The following is a 19,615-nucleotide window of genomic DNA, read 5'->3' on the forward strand; positions in this document are numbered from 1 at the left end:
GAGTTTTCAATAAATCAATTGTTACAGTTGTACTATCCTGTATTGTATTTATTTGGAGAAGTGTAGTTGAGAGTTTTAAGTGGTTCTTCAGTGCTTCCTCTTAGGTCTTCTGTCTACATGCTTCAAATCTTAATGTGCAGATTTCAATTGAAAGAAAATAAGAACAAAGTTGATACTGATCCAAAATGTCTACAAGTAGCTTTTCTTATTAATTAGCTAAACAACATGGCTGTTCTTTTTCTTGGGAGTTTTCAGGTCTAGAAACAAGTGTTGTGTTTCTATTGGATAGTTGAGTATTTTTTCCATTTCTTCTAGAATGAAACACTGTTTCTGGCAGATTGTGAGTTATGAAGTATTCATGTGTTTGTCCTCTAGGACTGTGAAAGGAAATAATTTGGGGAAAATATAGGGGAAAGAGAGAGAAAGAGAGAGAGAGAAAGAAAGACAGAGAGAGAGAAGGAAAGAAAGAAGGAAAGAAAAGAAAGAAAAGAAAGAGAAAGAAAAAGAAAGTTACTTTTGAAAACAAAGGAGTTTTGAAAGCCTTTTAGAGGAGATGGGTTACAGGGTAGTGAGTCAGAGCTTTATAGAAAATGCAACTGATTGTATTTAACCCATTGCTATCACCTCACTGTATGGTCTTAAATTAGAGTCTGTCTGAATTAACAGTTTATTTCAGGTAATGTTGGTGAGATTTGTGAGTGTGTACATGTCTGACCAAACCAGGACCATCTCAGCTGTTCTCCATGGCTCTGTGTCCAGAGTCAGGTTAAGGAACATAAGCCAGAGAAAGTCTTTCAATTCCCTTTGCTCAGGGTTTTACCCAGGATGAAAGTTCAAAGAGCCGTTTCCTGTGGTGTGGGTGGGTTAAGATGGAGGGTTACTCTTGAGTCACGGATTGAGTTGTTGGGAATTCTTGAAAAAGTCTCATAGATTCTGAAAACTAGTTTTTTATTTACTCTTGTAGACTACTTTGTCTGTTTCAATGCAATTTTCTTTGGTTAATAGCATATTGTTACTTGGTATATATATTTTGTTTCTGCATTCACAAACCAATACAATATATTTTGTTGTGGCTGAGTAATAATTCCAGTCTTTTCCATATTGCAGTCTACCCACATTGCTCGAGCCAGCTTCCAGGTTGATGCTTTTGGATCATCTTTCATCCTAGATGTGACACTAAACCAGTAAGTCATGATTACATTTTACTCTATATTTGTTCAAGACCTGGCGCCAGTGAAATGTGGTTTTCCAGTGGAGGTTTTAGTGGCTGTGTTATAGTACAAATGCTGTTTTAGGTATTGAGTTCATCTGTAGTAGTGTATTTTAAGTTCTTCTGTTACTTTCTGGAGTACCATTGTAGGCTTGATAGTCCCATTATTGCTACTTAGTAGCTATTGCAGTGTAACTAATGTTTTAGTATTATAATTCTGTTTCACAGAATCACAGAATGGGTAAGTTTGGAAGGGCAATGGGTCATCTGGTACAACCTTCCTACTCAAGCACATTGAACAGGATCATCTCCAATGATAGAGACTCCACAACCTTTCTGGGCAAACTGTTTCAGTGCTCAGTCACCCTTCCAGTAAAGAAGTTCTTCCTCATGGTCAGGTGGAACTTCCTGTGCTTCAGTTTCTTCCCCTTGTCTAATGTCCTATCACTTGACACCACCGAGAAGAGCCTGGCTCCATCCTCTTGACACCTTCCCTTCTGACATGATGAGGGCCTCTTTCAGCTGTCTCTTCTGGAGACTGAACAGGCCCAGCTCCCTCAGCCTTTCCTCATAAGAATCAAACTTAAATATCAACAGAACTTACAAGAAAATTCTATCACAAATTTTGCAAAATAAAAAGAAGCAAGCTGCAAGGAAAGAAAGATGCTTCTATAATGACATTTAAATCAACTTCTAAATCACCCTTGAAATATCATTTGAAGTTCATCAAATAAAAAGAGGGCCAAGTATACCAGAGCAACATTTAAAATGTATTTTTTATTATCATTCCTGTGAAAAAATCTGTTTCATTCAGAAGGTTATATGTTTTTCTTATTTTGCAATTCTTACTCTCCATATTATTTTCTATGTGTGTCTTCTAAGGGACCTGAGAGAAAAAAAACACTAATTTTTTTTGAGAAGTTGTTTGCAAATTCAAACCACACTACCTTTATAGTTGAAAAGTAGTTGAATTCTTGTAAGCAGCAAGGTTCAAGATTTTAGTTATCTTCTGAAAAAACATCAGTTTAATATTTATAACTGAACCTCTGCTAATATCTAAAGCATGCTGAAGCAGGCCCCTGTGGTAAAATTGGCTCTTATAAGGCATAATACATATTTGAGAAATGTTAAAGGAAGTATGGGGGACAGAATGGGACATATAATTCAAAATACATAGGTTATCAGAAAGGAGACACCCTCCCTGCCTTTCTCAGTCTTCTTTCATGCAGTTTGCATGTTGTTTAAATGTTGGTGTGTATGACTTCTACATCTGACTGTATCTGAGCATCATCTGTAGTTGCAATATCAGTGGTGGTCAGGCACAGTCAAAGTGTCCATTCCCCTGTGTGGTTCCCTGATTTATGGAGGAATAAAAGTTCAAAATTAAAATAAGAGTAGCAAACAGAGAGCTTAAAAAATATCAGAAACTGACATATGCCCCAACTCCTATTGTTTCTCCACTATTTAAATAGTATTTCTTTTTTTTTTATGCTTTCCATGTAGGTGTTATTTTCTCTATTCTCTTCAAATACATCTTTTTATCTGACAGATTCTGTTTGCTTTGCTACATTTGCCTGTGCTATTTTATATATCCCCTTGTTGAGTACCCTTTTATATTTTTTATTTTCTTGTGTTTGTGTATTTTCCATCTCTGTTCTTACTCTGTTCTCTAGAGTCACACATTTCTTTCTCTTCTCTTTTTATCAGGAATAGTTGTCCACTCTTCCATTGTCATAGATACCACACAAAATTCTTGTTTTTCTTGCAGCCTTTTCCTTGGTGACTTTCTGTACACTGAGTTCAGGCTGGCAGAAATGTTCACAGTCACCTCTTTGTCTCTCCCCCCATTGCCTGATACCCTCTGCTTTATCTCTTCACTTTAGCTAGGGATGTGCTACTTTTAAGCACAGCATTGCCAGCCAGTCAAAGGAGGTGATGTCCTGCTCTGCTCTGCACTGGTGTGGCCTCACCTTGAATATTTTGTGCAGTTTTGGGCACCACAATATAAAAAAGACATTGAGCTATTAGAGTGTCCAAAGGAGGGCTATGAGTATGGTGAAGGGAAGGAAGCCTTATATTTTGTTTGTTCAGCCTGGAGAAGAGAAGACTGAGGGGAGACCTCACTGCAGTCTTCAACATCCTTATGAGGGAAAGTGGAGGGGCAGGCACTGATCTCTGTAGTGACCAGTGACAGGACTTGAGGAAATGGCATGAAGCTGAGTCGGCAAGTTTACATTAGATATTAAGGAAAAGGTTTTCCCTGCAGAGGGAAAGTGGTCCCTTTTTTCCTGACCAGGGAAGTCATCATGGCACCAAGCTTGTCTGAGTTCAAGAAGCATTTGGGCAACACTCTCAGGCACAGAGTGTGATTCTTGAAGTGTCCTGTGCAGAGCCAGGACCTGGACTTAATGATCCTGATGGGCCCCATCCAACTCAGCATATTGTATAATTCTATTGAATCTGAGTGTTAGTTGAAGCAACTTTTCCTTTCCTAGCCCCTTCCTCTGCCACCTCTCACAACAGTGGCCTGCAATCAGAGACAGATTTCTGCAATGAAACAAGCTGGAAAGATACGGAAATTGGGCAGGGAAATAAAAAGAAGCAGAGCTCACATTGACATTTCAGACATCAAGAAGACTGAGGAGCATTCTGCAAGTTCTGGATGCAAGTGAGAGGAAGAAACAAAAAAATTTCCACCTGCCTGTGGCAGTTTAATTTGACACTGAAATCTGTGTGCTTTCTCTTGCCATTTTGGATCTCAACCAGTTGCAAATGTGCATTTGTTCACATTAAATGCAGATGTGAAATACACTGAAACATAATCCTGAAAGATAATAAAAATAATAATAAGCTGTTATAATTATAGTGTAGTTTCCTTTTCTTTTTTTTTTTTCCTTAATGATAGTGGCATTTTCTCCACATATATGAATATTCTTTATTCCTTTTCCCCCCTGAGTTGCCATAGTGTATCTACAATGAGCTTTTTTTAAGATACAGTGTTTCTTTTAGACTTTTCTTGCCTGAGCTGGCTGAAGCGTTTACAAAGGAGCTTTCAGGTGGAATCAGCTGTATTTTTAAAAGGTTCAATCCCTTAGGCAGAGGTTAGGAACCCATTAGTTACGTTTGTGTGTTTATGAATCCGTTGCCTCGGCATCCTTGTGTGTTCAGAGCTGCATCTAATGGAGCTGTTTCCTCTGGCCATCCTCATTAATGCTGCCCTCCAGCACTGGCAGAGCCAGGGCTGCTGCTTGGGTGACACAGGCAGGTGCTGCTTGCAGCCTTCCCACCTTCTGCATGTGCCCAGCTCCAGCCATTGACACAGACCTGAGCAGGAGTCGCACAGCAGTGAAGTGTGCTCCCTCATTTTCATTTTTAATTCCTTCCCCTTGAAATTTTATTACTGTCATGGTGTCTGTGGCTTAGCAGATCGCCATTTCTTTCTTCATGTGGAGTATTTCTTCTTGAATGTATTTCTTCTTAAATTGCACTATTATCTTGGGTTGTATTTATGTGAGTAAACAACAAAGCTTCTTAGGAAACAGGATGTGTTTCTGAAAACCTCTTTGAGGCCCTCTTAGTTCTGCAGACAACATGGATCAGTCTGAAGTAACCTGGGCCAGGGAATGTTCATCTGTGGGTGAAGCAGCTGAGACCCAGTGGAATGATGGCGCAAGGCAAGCTGTTGTCATGGGGTTGATTTTGGAATGAGTGTACTGCCAGATGGGTAATCAGAAAAACTGCAGTATCTGTGCTTGTCTGGAGTGTGGAGTGATCATCCCAGCTTTACTTTCTGGTAGCTATGATGGACAAGAAAGGTGAAGCTGCAGTATCGTTCTTCATATAAGGGTTGTGGTGTCTTCCATCATGGAGACAAGTGGAGTGTTTCTTGAGCATGAGTTTGAAATGTGGTCAACTTCTGAGGTGCAGTGTGGACAGCAGTCACCCTGCTAAGGAGATGCTTGGCCTTCAGAAAGCTCCCTGGAGCACTTGGTCACCTGTGTGTACCCTGGCTTCTTGTGTTATAAGAAGAAGAGACCTACCTGATCAGGTCTTTTTTTTTGTGTGTGTGTGTGTGTTTGTGGGAGTGAACACATTGATAGCCCAAGTTTGTGGTGATAATGAAGTGCTCTGAAGGGTCACAAGCATAAATAAGAATTTCAAATTTATATTCAGTGCTTCAGTACTGCTCTGTCCTTCCTGGTGATGCTCAGTCACTAGGATGGAGCATAATCACCACCTGCTTTCTCTTCTTACAACAAACTTAATTTCTCTGATCCATGTTTTAGTGGAAAGTAATCTATAAAAAAGTAATAGGCTGGGCCAGATGTGGTCAGAAACTCTGCCGCTTTAGGAAGCTCACACGTCTTTTCCCATTGTGCAGCTAGATGTGTCCTTAAGGAGTACCAACACTGTATAAATCGATGACCATGATGATCAACTACATTCAGAAGGCTGAAAAATTACGTCAGGCAAATTTTAAAATCTCTGCAAACATTCTCTATGTGGAAAATAAACACCCTTTTCTCTTAGTTTATCAAAAGGTTGGCAAAACCAGAAAAGCTTATTTAGAAAATATTGATAGATCTGTATGTGTCAGTATTAATTTAAATTATTTCTTGTTAGTGATACTGAAAGTGGCACTCCAGCAGTTGAATTGTTTTGCCTTGCCACTGAATGTGTTTTGCAGCTTCTGCTGAGAAGGATACAGACATTCCTCATGCTTTGTGGGGAATATCTTTTAGGGATGTCTTTTAACTAATTTTGCAAACCTTACAGAATCAGACTGTAAACTTCATCAAAAAATCCCGAAAATAGAAGCAAAATAAAAGGGAGCTTGACAGACAAGTGCCAGTGTTTTCATGAGACAAACTGCTGAAACCTTGCCTGTAATTTCTCTTGGCAAATGGACTCCAACACTAATATCAATGTGTCATGTAAGCTGTAAATGAAAAACATATTCCTAAATTTGCTCTAAATTGTAAACATTTGGCTGAGAGGAATTCAAAAGGATTAAATTCCCCAAGTAGTTTGAAAAATGCAGTTACACCGTTTGTGACTTATAATTTTTGGTGAGTGTTTTTCCTGTGCTGCCCCTGTGAGTCTCATCACTTGGTCACCTCTTGTCCTTCTGGTCACTCATGGGCAGGTGTGCGGCTGAGGGACTGCAAGATGTGATGTGATGTGACCTGCTGGATATGAGAGGACCTGTCTGCCCTTCCTGCTCTAAAAGTACTCTCTGCTTTATGATCTCTGTTACTTTTGTTTTGGTGCCTGGTAACTGTTTGGGTAACTGTGCTGAGGGGAGCAGCACTTCCTTCGGGCTGTTTTGGATCTCCCTAAAGTCCAACTCAAACCCTGATTAGTTACTTTAATGAATGTCTTGACTGCACACAGTCCCAATTTTTCTCACTGGTGGCTGGAATTTATTGGGATCAAGGGAGTTAAAGCTCTGTTCATTTTTCTTGTTCTTGCTGTGTGCATGTAGGCTGTGGAGCCCCACTTGGGTACAATCACATTTTAGTAATTGATTCATACTTAAAATAATGGCCTTTTTTACCATATGATAGTGCTCTGAAAATCTGATTGTAATATTTATTACCAATTTACATATAGCATTTACAGTATAGGCTGTGTTCAGGTCTTCTGAATGAGGTACTAAATCATGTTCTGCACTATCTTTGAATTATTTGTCAAGCAATGCTTAGTCATGTGCTCTGTGATCAGAACCCCAGCTGACCCAAAGGGATTGTTCTTTCACAGCCCTGATTTGCAGTCATTCATTACCTATCCCAGTCTGTGATGGAAAAACTAATAGGTCATAATTGCAAATCAGCTTATTTTCAGAAGTTGACTTTTTTCTCTGGGAGACTGTTATTCTGTTTGTTGCTAACATGTATTTTGTACAAACTGCTTTTGAGTAACTTGCAGTTTTTTTATGCCTAATGAAAAATGTTGATTCTGCAGAGTTTTCTGTTTCAGCTCCAAGACACAGAAAGGTAAGGCAAAAATTTAAGTTTTTACTAGTGATCACTAAACATCCTGAGACTGTGAAAAATGCCTGGGATTATGCAGTTAGACCCATGTGGCATCATCATTAAGGTTGTCCGCCTTTTGTATTTTGTTGGGGATTTTTTTTTAATCTGGAAAACTTTTTTCCAAGCAAATATGAACTATGTTCTTTGATCTTTTTGTAGAATCACTATTACTATGGAATTTGTAATCCCATGCAAGAAAAATAACAAGTTATTTGATAAGAAAAGCTTTCCATAAACCTATGTTGATTATTAGTAAGCATATTTCTTTTCTTTAATTTTTTTATGCACTGTTCTGTTATGCTTAAAACGTCTCTTGAAAGGGTAAATTGCTTTTGATAACTCAATTACTTTTTATTTTTTGTATTATAATTAAGTTTTAGGTTAACATATTTCTATTATGTATCCATTATTATCAATAGATTTTTTGATTTTACCAGCTACTGTTAAAAGTTGTTGAAATCAATACAGGTTTGCTGCTGACCTCAGCTGGGTCTGGAAAGTTTAAGTGATGTCTGTAAAATACCTGTGAGTGCTTAATTGGCATCCTGGTTAAAATGAGAATGAAAAAGGTAATTTGTTTAATTTATCTGTTAGTTCAAATCATGTAACTGCATTGCATTTCACTCATAAGATACTTTTCTCGCCCATTAAAAAAAGGTCTGAAAAGGTTATCTTTTGTTTTCCTCTTGGTGGATGTGATAAATAATGTTTTACTGTGGTTAGGTAGTTGCATTCACTGGAACCAGAATTTGTTGTTTTAGAGCAGAGTAATTAAAACATATGGGATTATCAGCACTGAGTAAATTGCCTTTTCATGATCTGATTTCTTTTTTTTTAAACAAAAATAATTATAGATAAAGTATTACTATATATTTTTTGTATGTGTGTATGTAGGAAGATAATGTTTATTGTTCTGGACAGATATCATCATTCTTTTAGTATAATGATTTTCTGTCTTGATAATGTACCTTAGATTACCAGGTCACTTAGGAGAAATATATTTTACACACATGTATACAGAGATACTTCATCTCTGCATCATGTGCAGATCAATCACGTGTGATATTTAGCATCAACTTTTAAGTAAAATGGCTTAAACTAGGGAAAGAATCAAATAACTTGTCTCAGCACCTATGCATTTATCTTATAAGTGTCACGTATCTCCAAATGAAAGTAACTTTAACAGTCATATAAGCCATTATGAGAGATTTTAAAAGAAAAAATATATTATTGATTTAGCCTTTAAAAAGTGGCTATGGTAGTCAAAGCATAATTTCAGGATTTACTGTTGTAATGGCATTACATCCTTGTATGCTAACATCAATTTAGGCACCGGAGTTTTTACTTGAATGTTTGGTTTGTATATAAAAATGTCTGTAAAAATTACAAAACAAACCCTTGACCTTTCCAACTATTTCTTTGTTTGGTTATGGTTTAACAGCTAGAATAGCATTTTTGTTTACAAAAGCAAGCAACAAGTTGGTCTAATGGAAATGGTTGTTTCTTCTTTCTTGCTTTCTGTCAGATTCTCAGACCACTGTGGCTACTTGTGCTGGTTTAAAGGCGAACCAGCAGGGGAAATGAACTCACCACAAGAGAGATTATAAGTCAGAGCTAAAATTTAATAATAATATTACACTAAAAACACTGACACGAAAGGGAAATTGCTTTCAACTCACAAAACCCCAGCAGTATAACCGAGTGTCCTAGGGCACAAACCCAAGGGGGTTTGTTTGCCCTTGTGCTGAGACCCCTGTGGCTCCCCCCAGTCCAGAGCAAAAGGAAATTAAAAACCTATTGGTGCAGGCAGGGGCTGTGGTCTGGGCAAGAGCGGTGATCTCCTCCTGTCAAGGTCCTGCTGCTCCTCTGGATCCAACGAGAAGTTCCCAAGGTCTTCTTACCCACCACTTATGTACCCTCAGGGAGCACCCAGTCCCTCCTCCTGGGCGGGGACTCACACAATGGGTGATTAACTCTGGGAGCCAGGGGGTATTGAACTGTTGATGGCCCAGCAGCTCTGCCCCCCCTCAGGCTGGGTGTGAATGTGATAATGGCTCCCTGGGCAGCTGCTGCTAATGGCCCATTGTCCTTGGGGAATGAATAGAGGGAGTAGAATACACAGCTTTGATCACCCCCACACAGTGTTAGCTGGTCCCTCCTGCTACACTACTACGGCACTCTAAATTGTTATGTATAAATACTACTCCGAGTAAGACATAGGGAGAGTGTAGAAAACAGGAAAGTGCATGAATTGGGATGTGAATAGTAGGGGTTTTCTATACTGTCATTTATAGAGCATCTCTTCCATGAGTCAGCAGCCTTCCTGCTGATACGATTCCCTTCATAGGCTTTTCCTAGCGTTGTCCAACCACTCTGCCCAGTTTTTTACTTTCTCCTTGAGAACTCCTTTGGCATCATAACCTTCTGTAAAAATAGCACTTACAGAAACAGAAAAAGTGCTGCAGGCTTTTTAGGTTGGGGCTCAACTACTTTCCTCAGCTAAGCAGTGAAATGAATTGAATTTTCCTTTTCTAGACAGTCAGTCAAGTAATGCATGGAGCTAGGAATGAAGATACAGAGAATGAAAACAGTAAAACGATTAGGTGTTGTGGTGGGGAATTGGAGGACCTAATGACTGGCTGAAAAACCATCAGCCTGCAAACTCACTATCTTTAAGTCTATAAGATCATTACATGAGGAATAAGTTGTTCAGCCCTTTTTTGTTCAGGCTATTGGTTCTTCTTTGAAGAAACGTGTACTTAGTCCAGAAATTGAATCAACAGGCGGTATTAAAACAATATATTGTTAACACATAGAACATCTTAGCCAGAAAATAACAGTGCTCAACTTGTTCACACAAACTGCTGTATCAAAGCATTGGACTTAATTTGTTGTCTTTGCAGCAACTATTACAGACATGAGGTGCTTCCTTTGAAGTCTACACCTATTTGTTTCTGTGATTCTGTGAAATTTATGGGGCATTTTTTAATGTGTTTTGTTAGTAAGATTCAAAATGGGTGTGCTCATGTTTCCTCAGTGGCTGGAAACAGGCTTCTCTTGATAGACTTTCTGTATGGTGTGGTCTTCAAGGTAATTGTTTTCATTTGGTTGGGACTTGCTCGTGGGTAAAGCTGTATTTACAGACAATTGTGTCGTCTTAGTGCAGAAAGAGTTTCCTTGAAGAAACCACAAGCAAACATCTGTACTTTGGTTTGAAAGGCTTCACACATGTTGCTTGGATTATCTTCCTGGCTGTATTAGCATGAGAAGCATCCAGTGTAACAACTCCACCATATGGGAGACTTCTTTCTTCTTTCAAAACACACACACACACACACACACACACAAAAAAAAAAATAAAAAAAATCAGGTTTTCAAATCCCAGAGCACCAATTATCAAATGTCAATTTGGTAGGAAATACTCATCTTGCTCAGTGCCCTGTTTCCCTTTTGTCACTGATGCTGTGGCCAGAGAAGCCAGAAGTGCCTCCATTCATTGGGGTTTGTGTCGATGCTGCTGGTGCTGCCTCTCCCCATGTTACCTTGGGCTGTGTCAGGGTTGTGACCTTTTGTCAGAGCATTTCCACTGTGGCGGATGCTTTGGAATTGTAGGCTGGCTTGTGATAGACAACTATTCTGCTGGTAAAGCTTCTCATGTCTAACTGAAAAATACTCTTCCTCTGTTCATGTACTGTAGGTGAGGGTTGGCTTGGCTATAATAACCTGATCCTCTCCCAATTCATACCACTGGACTCTTTTGATACTTTCCAGGCCTTCAGACTTTACAGTCTGTGATTCATTGTTGTGATTCTTCTGTAATGGTCCATCTATTTCCCCGTTTTTTCAATTATATAATAATCAAGTTTTCCTTTTAAATAATATTTTGTTTTGAACAGAATGCACTATGTCTTTAAAATTCTTCAAATACATAATTGCTTCCTATTTCGTTTTTGATCTTTATTGTCCAGGTTGTATTATGAAATAGCAGTAGATGAATGAAGCAGTGAGAGATACCTTACTTGTACACCTAATAAAATAGGGCATTAAAATCTGTGTTTTAAGAAAATATGGAACAGTTTACTTTGCACCAACATATTAACAAATCATTTAATGAAATGTGTTGTCTGATAATCCTAACAGAAACACTTATTAACAATAATTATTTTTTTAGCTCTTGTGTTTCTTTTCAAGTGTTTTAATGAAGGATTATGGAATCTGCTTGTATTACCATAAAATACAAATTAATTCATGTAATCTAAAAAAATATCCCTTTATTGACTGACTGAAGTACTGGTTGTATGATAATAGCTCTATTTCTTTAAAAAAATAAATGGCAAAACAATGTGAAGGGAGTATTTATCATGTGTCCTTATTCTGTTCCGTTTACTTTATTTATACTATCCCAAAGGAAATAAAATGCTGTCATCTAGTGTGATATACAGTGAGATGAAGGAGAAGAATCATCTTGTACTTTTATTAAAGATGACCTACAATGAGATATTTCTTCTAAATTGGGCTTCTGCCTTTTTTTGAGATGTAAAAAATCATTTGAGAAAAAATAATTTTTTTTGTCTTGATCTTCTTTGTTTCTTTGTCCAGAGAAATAAAACCACTTAAAACTAGCTTTTTAACAGTTGAATTTATTTTTATCCAGTGTTGCTTACCTCATATCACATCTCCTTGTTCTTGCAGAAGAATCTATTGGGGAGAGTATAAACGTGCAGGAAGAGTTATAAATGTACGGAATGTACTCATCTCCTAAAGTAAAACCCCTCCTGATGACCCACTGAAGGCTGGCCTGAATATCAAAGATGTGAGATTTGCTTCAGAAGAACAAAATGAAAGCATTCACATCCAAAGGGTGTGACAGATTTTAGGTCCTTGGTTCTGTATTATGAAATATACCATAGTGAGCGTTCTGAGACTAAATCATGGGAGAGATAACTAAATACATCTTAAAGATTTTCCCTCTACAAATCTGTTCAGTTAGAGCAAAACTGTGCATTTTCTGACTGGAAATGTGGTACTCCATGTGACCCATTCAACCTTCCTTTCACAGACAGCCTTGATGGAGACAGTAAAATTACAATTGTCTCTCTGCTTATTATTGCTCTTATAATGAGTCATGCTTTCCATTTGGTCTGTCAGATTTAGGTAGTGGTCAATGAAGTTATGATGAGGGAAAAGGAAAAAAAAATCATAATTATGTAATATTTCTATAATAGAGTTGTGCATGATTTCAGAGCAAAGAAGTAAGGAAATTCTGATTTATCTCTGCTTCCTAAAGGAAGGGACAGAAAGCTTTTTGTTTTGATGCCATGTGTTTTAGCATCACCTCTAGTTTTGCTTAATTAAAAAAAGCCAGGGAATTCTCTCACTGATTTGAAAGAAAGTAATCAATCCCAAGGTATCAGATTATCAATGCATTTCTGCCTATGCCAGGTGGCCAATTTGATTACAGAGGAAACTTCCTAAAAATTAGCAAAGGAATAAATTTTCTTTATTATACTTGACTCTGGAAAGCTGCTCATCAGGAAGTGGAAATGATGAAATGTGAACTAGCAAAGAAACAGCAAGATTGAACTGAATATGATACTGTAATGAAGCTGCCAAGTTGAGCTAAAGAGATGAATATTAATAAATTTCCAGTGCTAATAAAAAATGATGGCTGGAGTTTTTAATTTATATATGCACAGCCTTTGCTTTGGTACAAAGTTAGAGGGTTTCTTTTGTCTTTCTCTTTTTGGAAGAATTGTATAATCTTACATTACAATGTATTTTCTGGGTGAGCTTGTTGATCTTTAGCCTCTACTTATCCATAATCATTCTGTGATCCTCATTTCTTTTTTGATATAAGAGGATGTATTTCTCTTTGGTGGTTTGCCAGAACGTCACTGCTAATGGATTTCTGGTGTGCTAGAAATTTTACAATAGAAACAGATATAAAAATGTTCCAATGGCCTGCAAATATATAATGTGTTGCCACTTGAACTAGTCTGCTATGCTGTACTCATGTTTTCATCTTCCCTTTGCCTGTCTGTAAGACTGTGGGAATTCAAAAGATGCAATTCATCACTTCTTATTGAATATGTTTGTTTTTCATGGTATGATGGAGATAATTTTGCAGCTGGGAATCTGAAAGACTAGGAGCTGATAACAAATTTCTGTCTTTCCCTTGATGACCAGATTTTTGCATGTGTTTTTAGGGGTTTTGGGCTGTGAAGCTTGTTTGAGTTCACCTTAATCCCAGTCCTGCTCTGTCTGGACAGCAGAAATGCAGCACTTTAGGCCCAAGCATGCAGGTTTGCTAGCTGATGCCATCTCTGCCCTTTAAATCCAGGTTTCACTGACATACTGATGCATTTCTTTTTAAGTGACCTGTTAACTTTTTAAGTGTAAATTGTTGTCATTGTAGACTTATTCAGTTTTTTATTCCTTGATGGACTTACTGTTGAAATATAGTAATAAGAGTTTGTCCTTAACTGCTTGAAAGTTTCTTTTCCTCCTTCCTTAAAATCTCATATAAACATTCACTTAAACAAGGTTTTCATATAAGTGCAAACAAGGGAGAAAACTTCACCAAATGTCCCCTTAAGTTGCAGTCTAAGTTGAATTTCAGGGATACAGAGCACTTGCTGCTTCTATTGACTTTTTGGACTTCGTACAGAAAATTGTCTTCAATCAAAGAAAAAAAGATAGTACGTTAATATATATTTATTTCAGAATTGTGATATCCTCCGTGTTGTTGAATGGTGTAACACCAATGGATTAGACCAGTACAGTTTCACTATTAGCTGATTGTATAATTCAGTTGGAATGGGTAGAGGCTGTCAGAAAGTCCAAAGAAACATGTATTATTTGTCAGTTCTTCCCAAATAGCACAGTGAATTGTATTACTAACTGTAGTAGCTTCCTCTGTTTTTAATAAACCTATACACACACATGCAGGTACATATAAACATACACAAAAACACAGAGTAATATTTCTGCACTCTCTCTCCACAGACCTGCATTAAGACTTTAAGTAATTCATGCATGGCTCCTGTTCCTAATAGCAGCACAGAAAGGCTGTTACCTGGAATAGAATTGTCTAGACATACTAAGTGTGCAGACATTAGAGCAGGTAGCTTATGAGGTTTCTGGACTTTGTCTTCCCATATGGGAGATGAGCTTGAACACCTACTTCCTAGCGGGATTGTTTCGAATTTCCTGCTTTCCATTTCTGTCCCACTCTCCACCCCAAATGGGCAGATTGAACAAGAGGCACTTTGGCACTTCGGAGGAGTGGGATCTTTACTACTTTTATTTATTTTGCAGATAAATTCTAAAGGTTTTTTTTTTTTAATCAAGTACTCTGCTTTTATTTCTGTTTCAGTTCTTGCACCTTGATAATCATGCAGATAATTCATGAGAGCAACTCTCATTTCTCATGACATGAACATGAGAAAAACAAGGCTATTACTGCTTGGTCCTTGCAAAGCCTGTCTTAAGAAATGGTTTGCCTTTAGGTACATTAGTTTAGCACAATATGATTGATCTTTTTTTCATTCTCTCTGCATCTCTTTCTGTTATGGAGAAATTAATGCAGCAGCATGCTGATGCTTTACCATGCCAATAGGAATAAGAAAAGTATTCAAGCTGACCTTCAGCAGGGCAAAATGTGGACATTTTCAATATTTTTGTTATATGGAAAGAAGCTTTAAGCTGTTTTCAGAATTGTTTGCAGGTCAGTGTAAGTCACTGTTGACAGAATCCATCCATCCCATGTTGCTGATAACATCAGCTCCTTCCTGCCCTCACTGAGGGAAGGAAGACCCACCATGGTACTACCTAATTGCCAGTGTGGGACTCAGGGGAATGGCTTGGGAATTAACAGCTCAGGAGTTGTTATCTGTATTATTGGCTCACTAATCCTTCAATATTTCTAGGCAAAAATCTGTGTGTGATTCAAACAAAAATATATCAAAAGATGGATTAATACTCTTGTGTCAGCTATATCACCCCAGCAGAAAAAGAGAATGGTAGTAGAATTGCACAAGGGCTGTGGAAAACTAAATCATACTCTGGCACTTTGACAACTTCTGCCTTTCAGTTTTGCTTTATCCAGACCTAGTAGCTAGTTTTCAGTTATGCATTTCATATTATCTCTATTCAGACTTGTGTATAGCATAAAATAAATGTTATATGTCAAATTTTGCCCTTGGGTGAACATTAGTAGTTTCAGTTGACTTCAGCAGGAGCTGCAAGCAAACATTCTAAAAAAAGAACTTTTCCTTGGATCTAAAACCACTTTGGGTGCTTTCTATATTCCAGGAATGTGCATCTCCCTGTTTTCAAAGTACAAAAGTTGCCAGAATCATTAACAAGTCTCTTTCAGTTGACCTTGGCAAGCCAAACAGAAGGAGCCAAATACTGTATGAAAAAAGAGGCCCGTGTCCCAGCATGTTCGAGATACCAGACCCTGAAATCTGCTGCCACCTAACCAAAGTGTTCAGGATTTTGTAAATCTGCATGGACAATTAACACCATAACCAGAGCATAATAATATTAAACACCAGCTGTTTGTAGAAACTGCTATAGATACACTTACTGGGACACTGGAAGTGTTTTGTATAATTTTAAGCTGTATTTTTATACATTGTTAATGTAACTATGCAGTCATATTTTCCCTGGGGTTTCTGAATGTACCTAACAACCTCTGCTGTGGTTTACTGTTATTACTTAAGAGAAGGGAAGAGGCAAAACACCAGCCTGGGGGAGGCAACTCTCAGCTGTCAGCAGCAGTGCTGGCAGAGGAGCATATCAGAAATCAAGAATCCTTTCCCCTTCTCTTAGACCATATGGCAACTAAAATTTTCCAATTCACTACAAAGGAGTCATGAGACAAAGGAATTTGAATTGCCAGTCAAAGAGTAAGCTAGAACTGGGAATAATCAATATACAGAGAAACCTCCTGGAGAAACTAAAAGGCTGAAGCTATGTTAGGTATTTCCCAACATATTCTGATAATATTTTCATGCTGTTGTAAATGGGTAAGGCAGGATTGCCTGCTTGCTGGTAAACTGGGGATGCAGTGGTCAGTAAACTGAAACTGGAGTAAGAAATATTTCTGTGTTTCTACAAGTTTCCCCATTAATGGGAATAAGAATTTCTCGTGCCTGATGTAGGACTTGTACCAAGGTTACCACTCCAACTGGTTGCCCAGAGTTGTTGGCTGCAGTTTTCCTTTCAGCTTGATGGTTGTTGAGCATGTATAGTAAATCAAAAGCTTTTCAAAAGCCCAGTGATTATATCATCGACCTGGAATGTGAGGAACCTAATTTGAGTTTTTTTTCAGCAAATCAGCCTAAGCAGAGGTTTTTAAAACAGGTCTGCTAGCTCTCTTGTTTCCTTAGCTGTTTTTGTGTGAGAGTTGATACTGGGTAGATGCTGACCTGAGACAGAGAAATGCTTCAATAATCTGTGGTAACTATTTAGTGATTAAGCTGGTGTCAGTATCAGTCTGAAGAATTGCAGGAATTCACTACTTTAGTCCTGTCCATTTTGTATAAAGGTAGTTTTCTCCCTTGGTACAAATTTAATGTCATCAGGATTATTGGAGTATTTAACTGCAAAATGTTTTTTAATTTTTTTTTTACAAAAAATTTATATATGAAAAAACAGCATTAAAATTATACCAGCATCCCCAAAATCTCAAGCTGAACATCCAGTAAGAAACCAGGAGAGTTTTAACAACTTTTGAAAAATGTTATCATTGTTTTTCAGCCAGTGTCCAGATCTGAATGAACAGGATCTTATAATTTTCAGTTTACTTTTCTGTTGTTCTTCAAGGAGATTTGGTTGCCAAAATATCACACAGCTTTTGATCTCTTTCAGCATCAGTGCACCTGTGCTACAGAGGAGGCAGCTGATGTTGCCATGTTGATTGTCATCCTACTTCTCATTCTGGTGTTGCTTGATCTCAAAAAGTTTAGAAAATGGTTGTTTGCTTTTTCTGTCTTTGCTGTAACTTGGTGTAAGCATTTAATTGTTGCTACTATTGCTTCTTGCATTGCATCCTTCCTATACCTGTGTTGCTCCCATTGATTGAATTTGTCATTTTTCAGTAAGATTTTATTTTATTTTTGTTTAGAGGGAGAGAACACTACATGTTGCTCTCCTGATTTCATGATGAGCCTGGCTGTTTGTGTTAACCCAGCCACTGTTTTCTGCTTGTCAACAGTCATATGCAACATTTTGAATAGTATAGCTGTTAACTTTCGGTGTCACACACGGGTACTGTCTTTGTGATAAATTTTTCTTCAGCTCCATGATATGGAATGTGATGGTTCTCTGGAATTAGACACTTTCAAACCATAGGGAGAACACCTGATGCAGGAAAGTTTACCCTTTAGCAGGTGCCCCTTTGAACTCTCCTAGAGTGAGGACCACAGTTAACTTGGCTTGACATCAAGAGCGGCATGACTTTGCTCTTGCAGTTTCACAAGTGACTTTTTTGCAACAATGCTTTTCCTCCTCCTTGCTTTGGGATTTTTCCTGACTGTTTTAGCTCACATGCTGCATTGCCTCTTCTCACATATGGTTGTTTTTGCTAAGGACATTAGGTCCATGAAATTTTCTGTCACTCAACTTCTTTATTGCTCATTAATTTCAAATTGCGTTTGCACTTGAAAAGAATGAACTATCTCCATGGGGGAGACACAGGGATCTGACTAACCAAATAGGGTTTTTCATCCTGCCTGAAATCTTTGCTGAAAGATTTAATGTGGTTCTCTTATTTTTTAAATTTACTGCTTTTCATTTTAATTGGGTTATTCCTTTTCCTGGCATTATCTTGCAGCTGTACCTCTTTTCTCTCAGTGACTTTCTCCTCTCCTTCTTCCCATTTAAAGTCTTCTTTCTTCTACCAATTTACAAATGCAATTCATAAATTTGTTGTTAGTTACAGTTTTGGAGTATTTTTGTACATGTTTTTATGGTGTCATCTTAGTGTGTTTAATATAGTGTTGTCTCTAGCTCCTCTAAAAAAAGAATAATTTTTTTTCTTAGCTCTTAGAACTATGCTGATTTTAATGTAGTTTTTTGGGTATCATCTCCGCTGGAGAGATCTTATCAGCAGTACCTTCTTCAGCAACCCAAAATCAATTTGCAGGTACCGTGTAGTATCCACTGCATTATGGGACCACTGCATTCTGTGCAGATCTTGGTCCTGTACCATTCTGCTAAAATACTGCAGAGCATATTTCTGTATTCAAAAAGGGAAGTTTTCAAGGTGACCACATAAGCATATTTAAACACAAGCATTGTTTTTTCTATTCTACTTTGTCCTTAGCCAGTGTTAAGTTTAGAAGCCTTATGATGTGTTCACTGCGTGCTGTCACTCCTGCTACCCCCCATAACTTGGGGGGTGTCTCTGTAACAAGGGGCTGACTTATATAACAAATGACCTATTACCTCTGCCTGACAGTTTCCATGCTTGCAAACTGGTGTAAGGAAAGGACTCTCTGAGACTATCCTCAGTGTGTAGACATCAAGTCATTCTCTTAGCATTAGCCCCAGCACTTTAATCCTCACATCCTCCTCCCTAGAACTGTCCCAAGGTCTTTGTCAGGAGCTTCCTGGTGATAGTGTGGATTTCTTCCTCAGCAGTCTTGGATTTGTTTGGTCTTATTTTTCTATATTTTCAAGCTGTTAGAACACTCTTGTTGTTATCCATGAGTTAATTTATACAGTGATAGCTTTGTTTTGTTGTACTTTTATTGTCTAAGATGTTATCCATACAGGTTTTAACTATACTCTTATCACATGTTGAATTTTGAGATATGTGAACAACCTGATATAAATTAAACAGAGTAACCCTTCCTGCCTGCAGGACAACTCTCCTCACTTTGTCCTTCAATTATTATTTCTCCTTTTGATGGGAATAAACATTCACAGACACCATTTAATGCAATGCCTAAGATAACTATGCAGCTAAACTCCAGAAAAATGTTTTGGACTAAAATCAACATATGTGTGCTTAAGATAGTTTCTCTTGAAGTGTGAAATAGTCCTCTAGTTCTGATGTGTACATAGTTTTTACATGAGGATTTTTTTACATGAGGATTGCGTTTTCCCAGTTCTGGAGCTCAGTGCTGTTACTTCCATAAGTGGAAGATTGTTAAGTACTTCCAGGCCTGTCTTCTGGACTTCAGTTTACACATGTAATAAAGCGTCAGGATCATTGTTGATTTTAGGTACTTCTAATGCCTTTCTGATGCCCCAGAATGTTCATATTCTAGTCCCATTTATCTCATTTGTCTCAAGTGCCTGAGGATGGCTTGATGCTTGCCCCAGGTTTGTATAGTGTACAGTCAGTGTGTGCAAGAGC

The 19,615-nt window shown here is 37.9% G+C and overlaps 1 protein-coding gene across 7 annotated transcripts in view; it reads left to right on the forward strand.

Annotated features, from left to right (window-relative positions):
* The window catches only part of ADAM22 (ADAM metallopeptidase domain 22), a 133,102-nt gene that overhangs the window by 16,248 nt on the left and 97,239 nt on the right, over nucleotides 1-19,615 (forward strand). For all 7 annotated transcript variants that reach the window (XM_071560570.1, XM_071560564.1, XM_071560565.1 and 4 more), the window contains exon 3: nucleotides 1,108-1,184. In XM_071560570.1, coding sequence (XP_071416671.1) covers nucleotides 1,108-1,184 — 77 coding nt within the window. The remainder of the gene's footprint in view (nucleotides 1-1,107; nucleotides 1,185-19,615) is intronic.

This window comes from Pithys albifrons, chromosome 7 (assembly GCF_047495875.1).
Source record: "Pithys albifrons albifrons isolate INPA30051 chromosome 7, PitAlb_v1, whole genome shotgun sequence".
Lineage (NCBI taxonomy): Eukaryota > Metazoa > Chordata > Aves > Passeriformes > Thamnophilidae > Pithys > Pithys albifrons.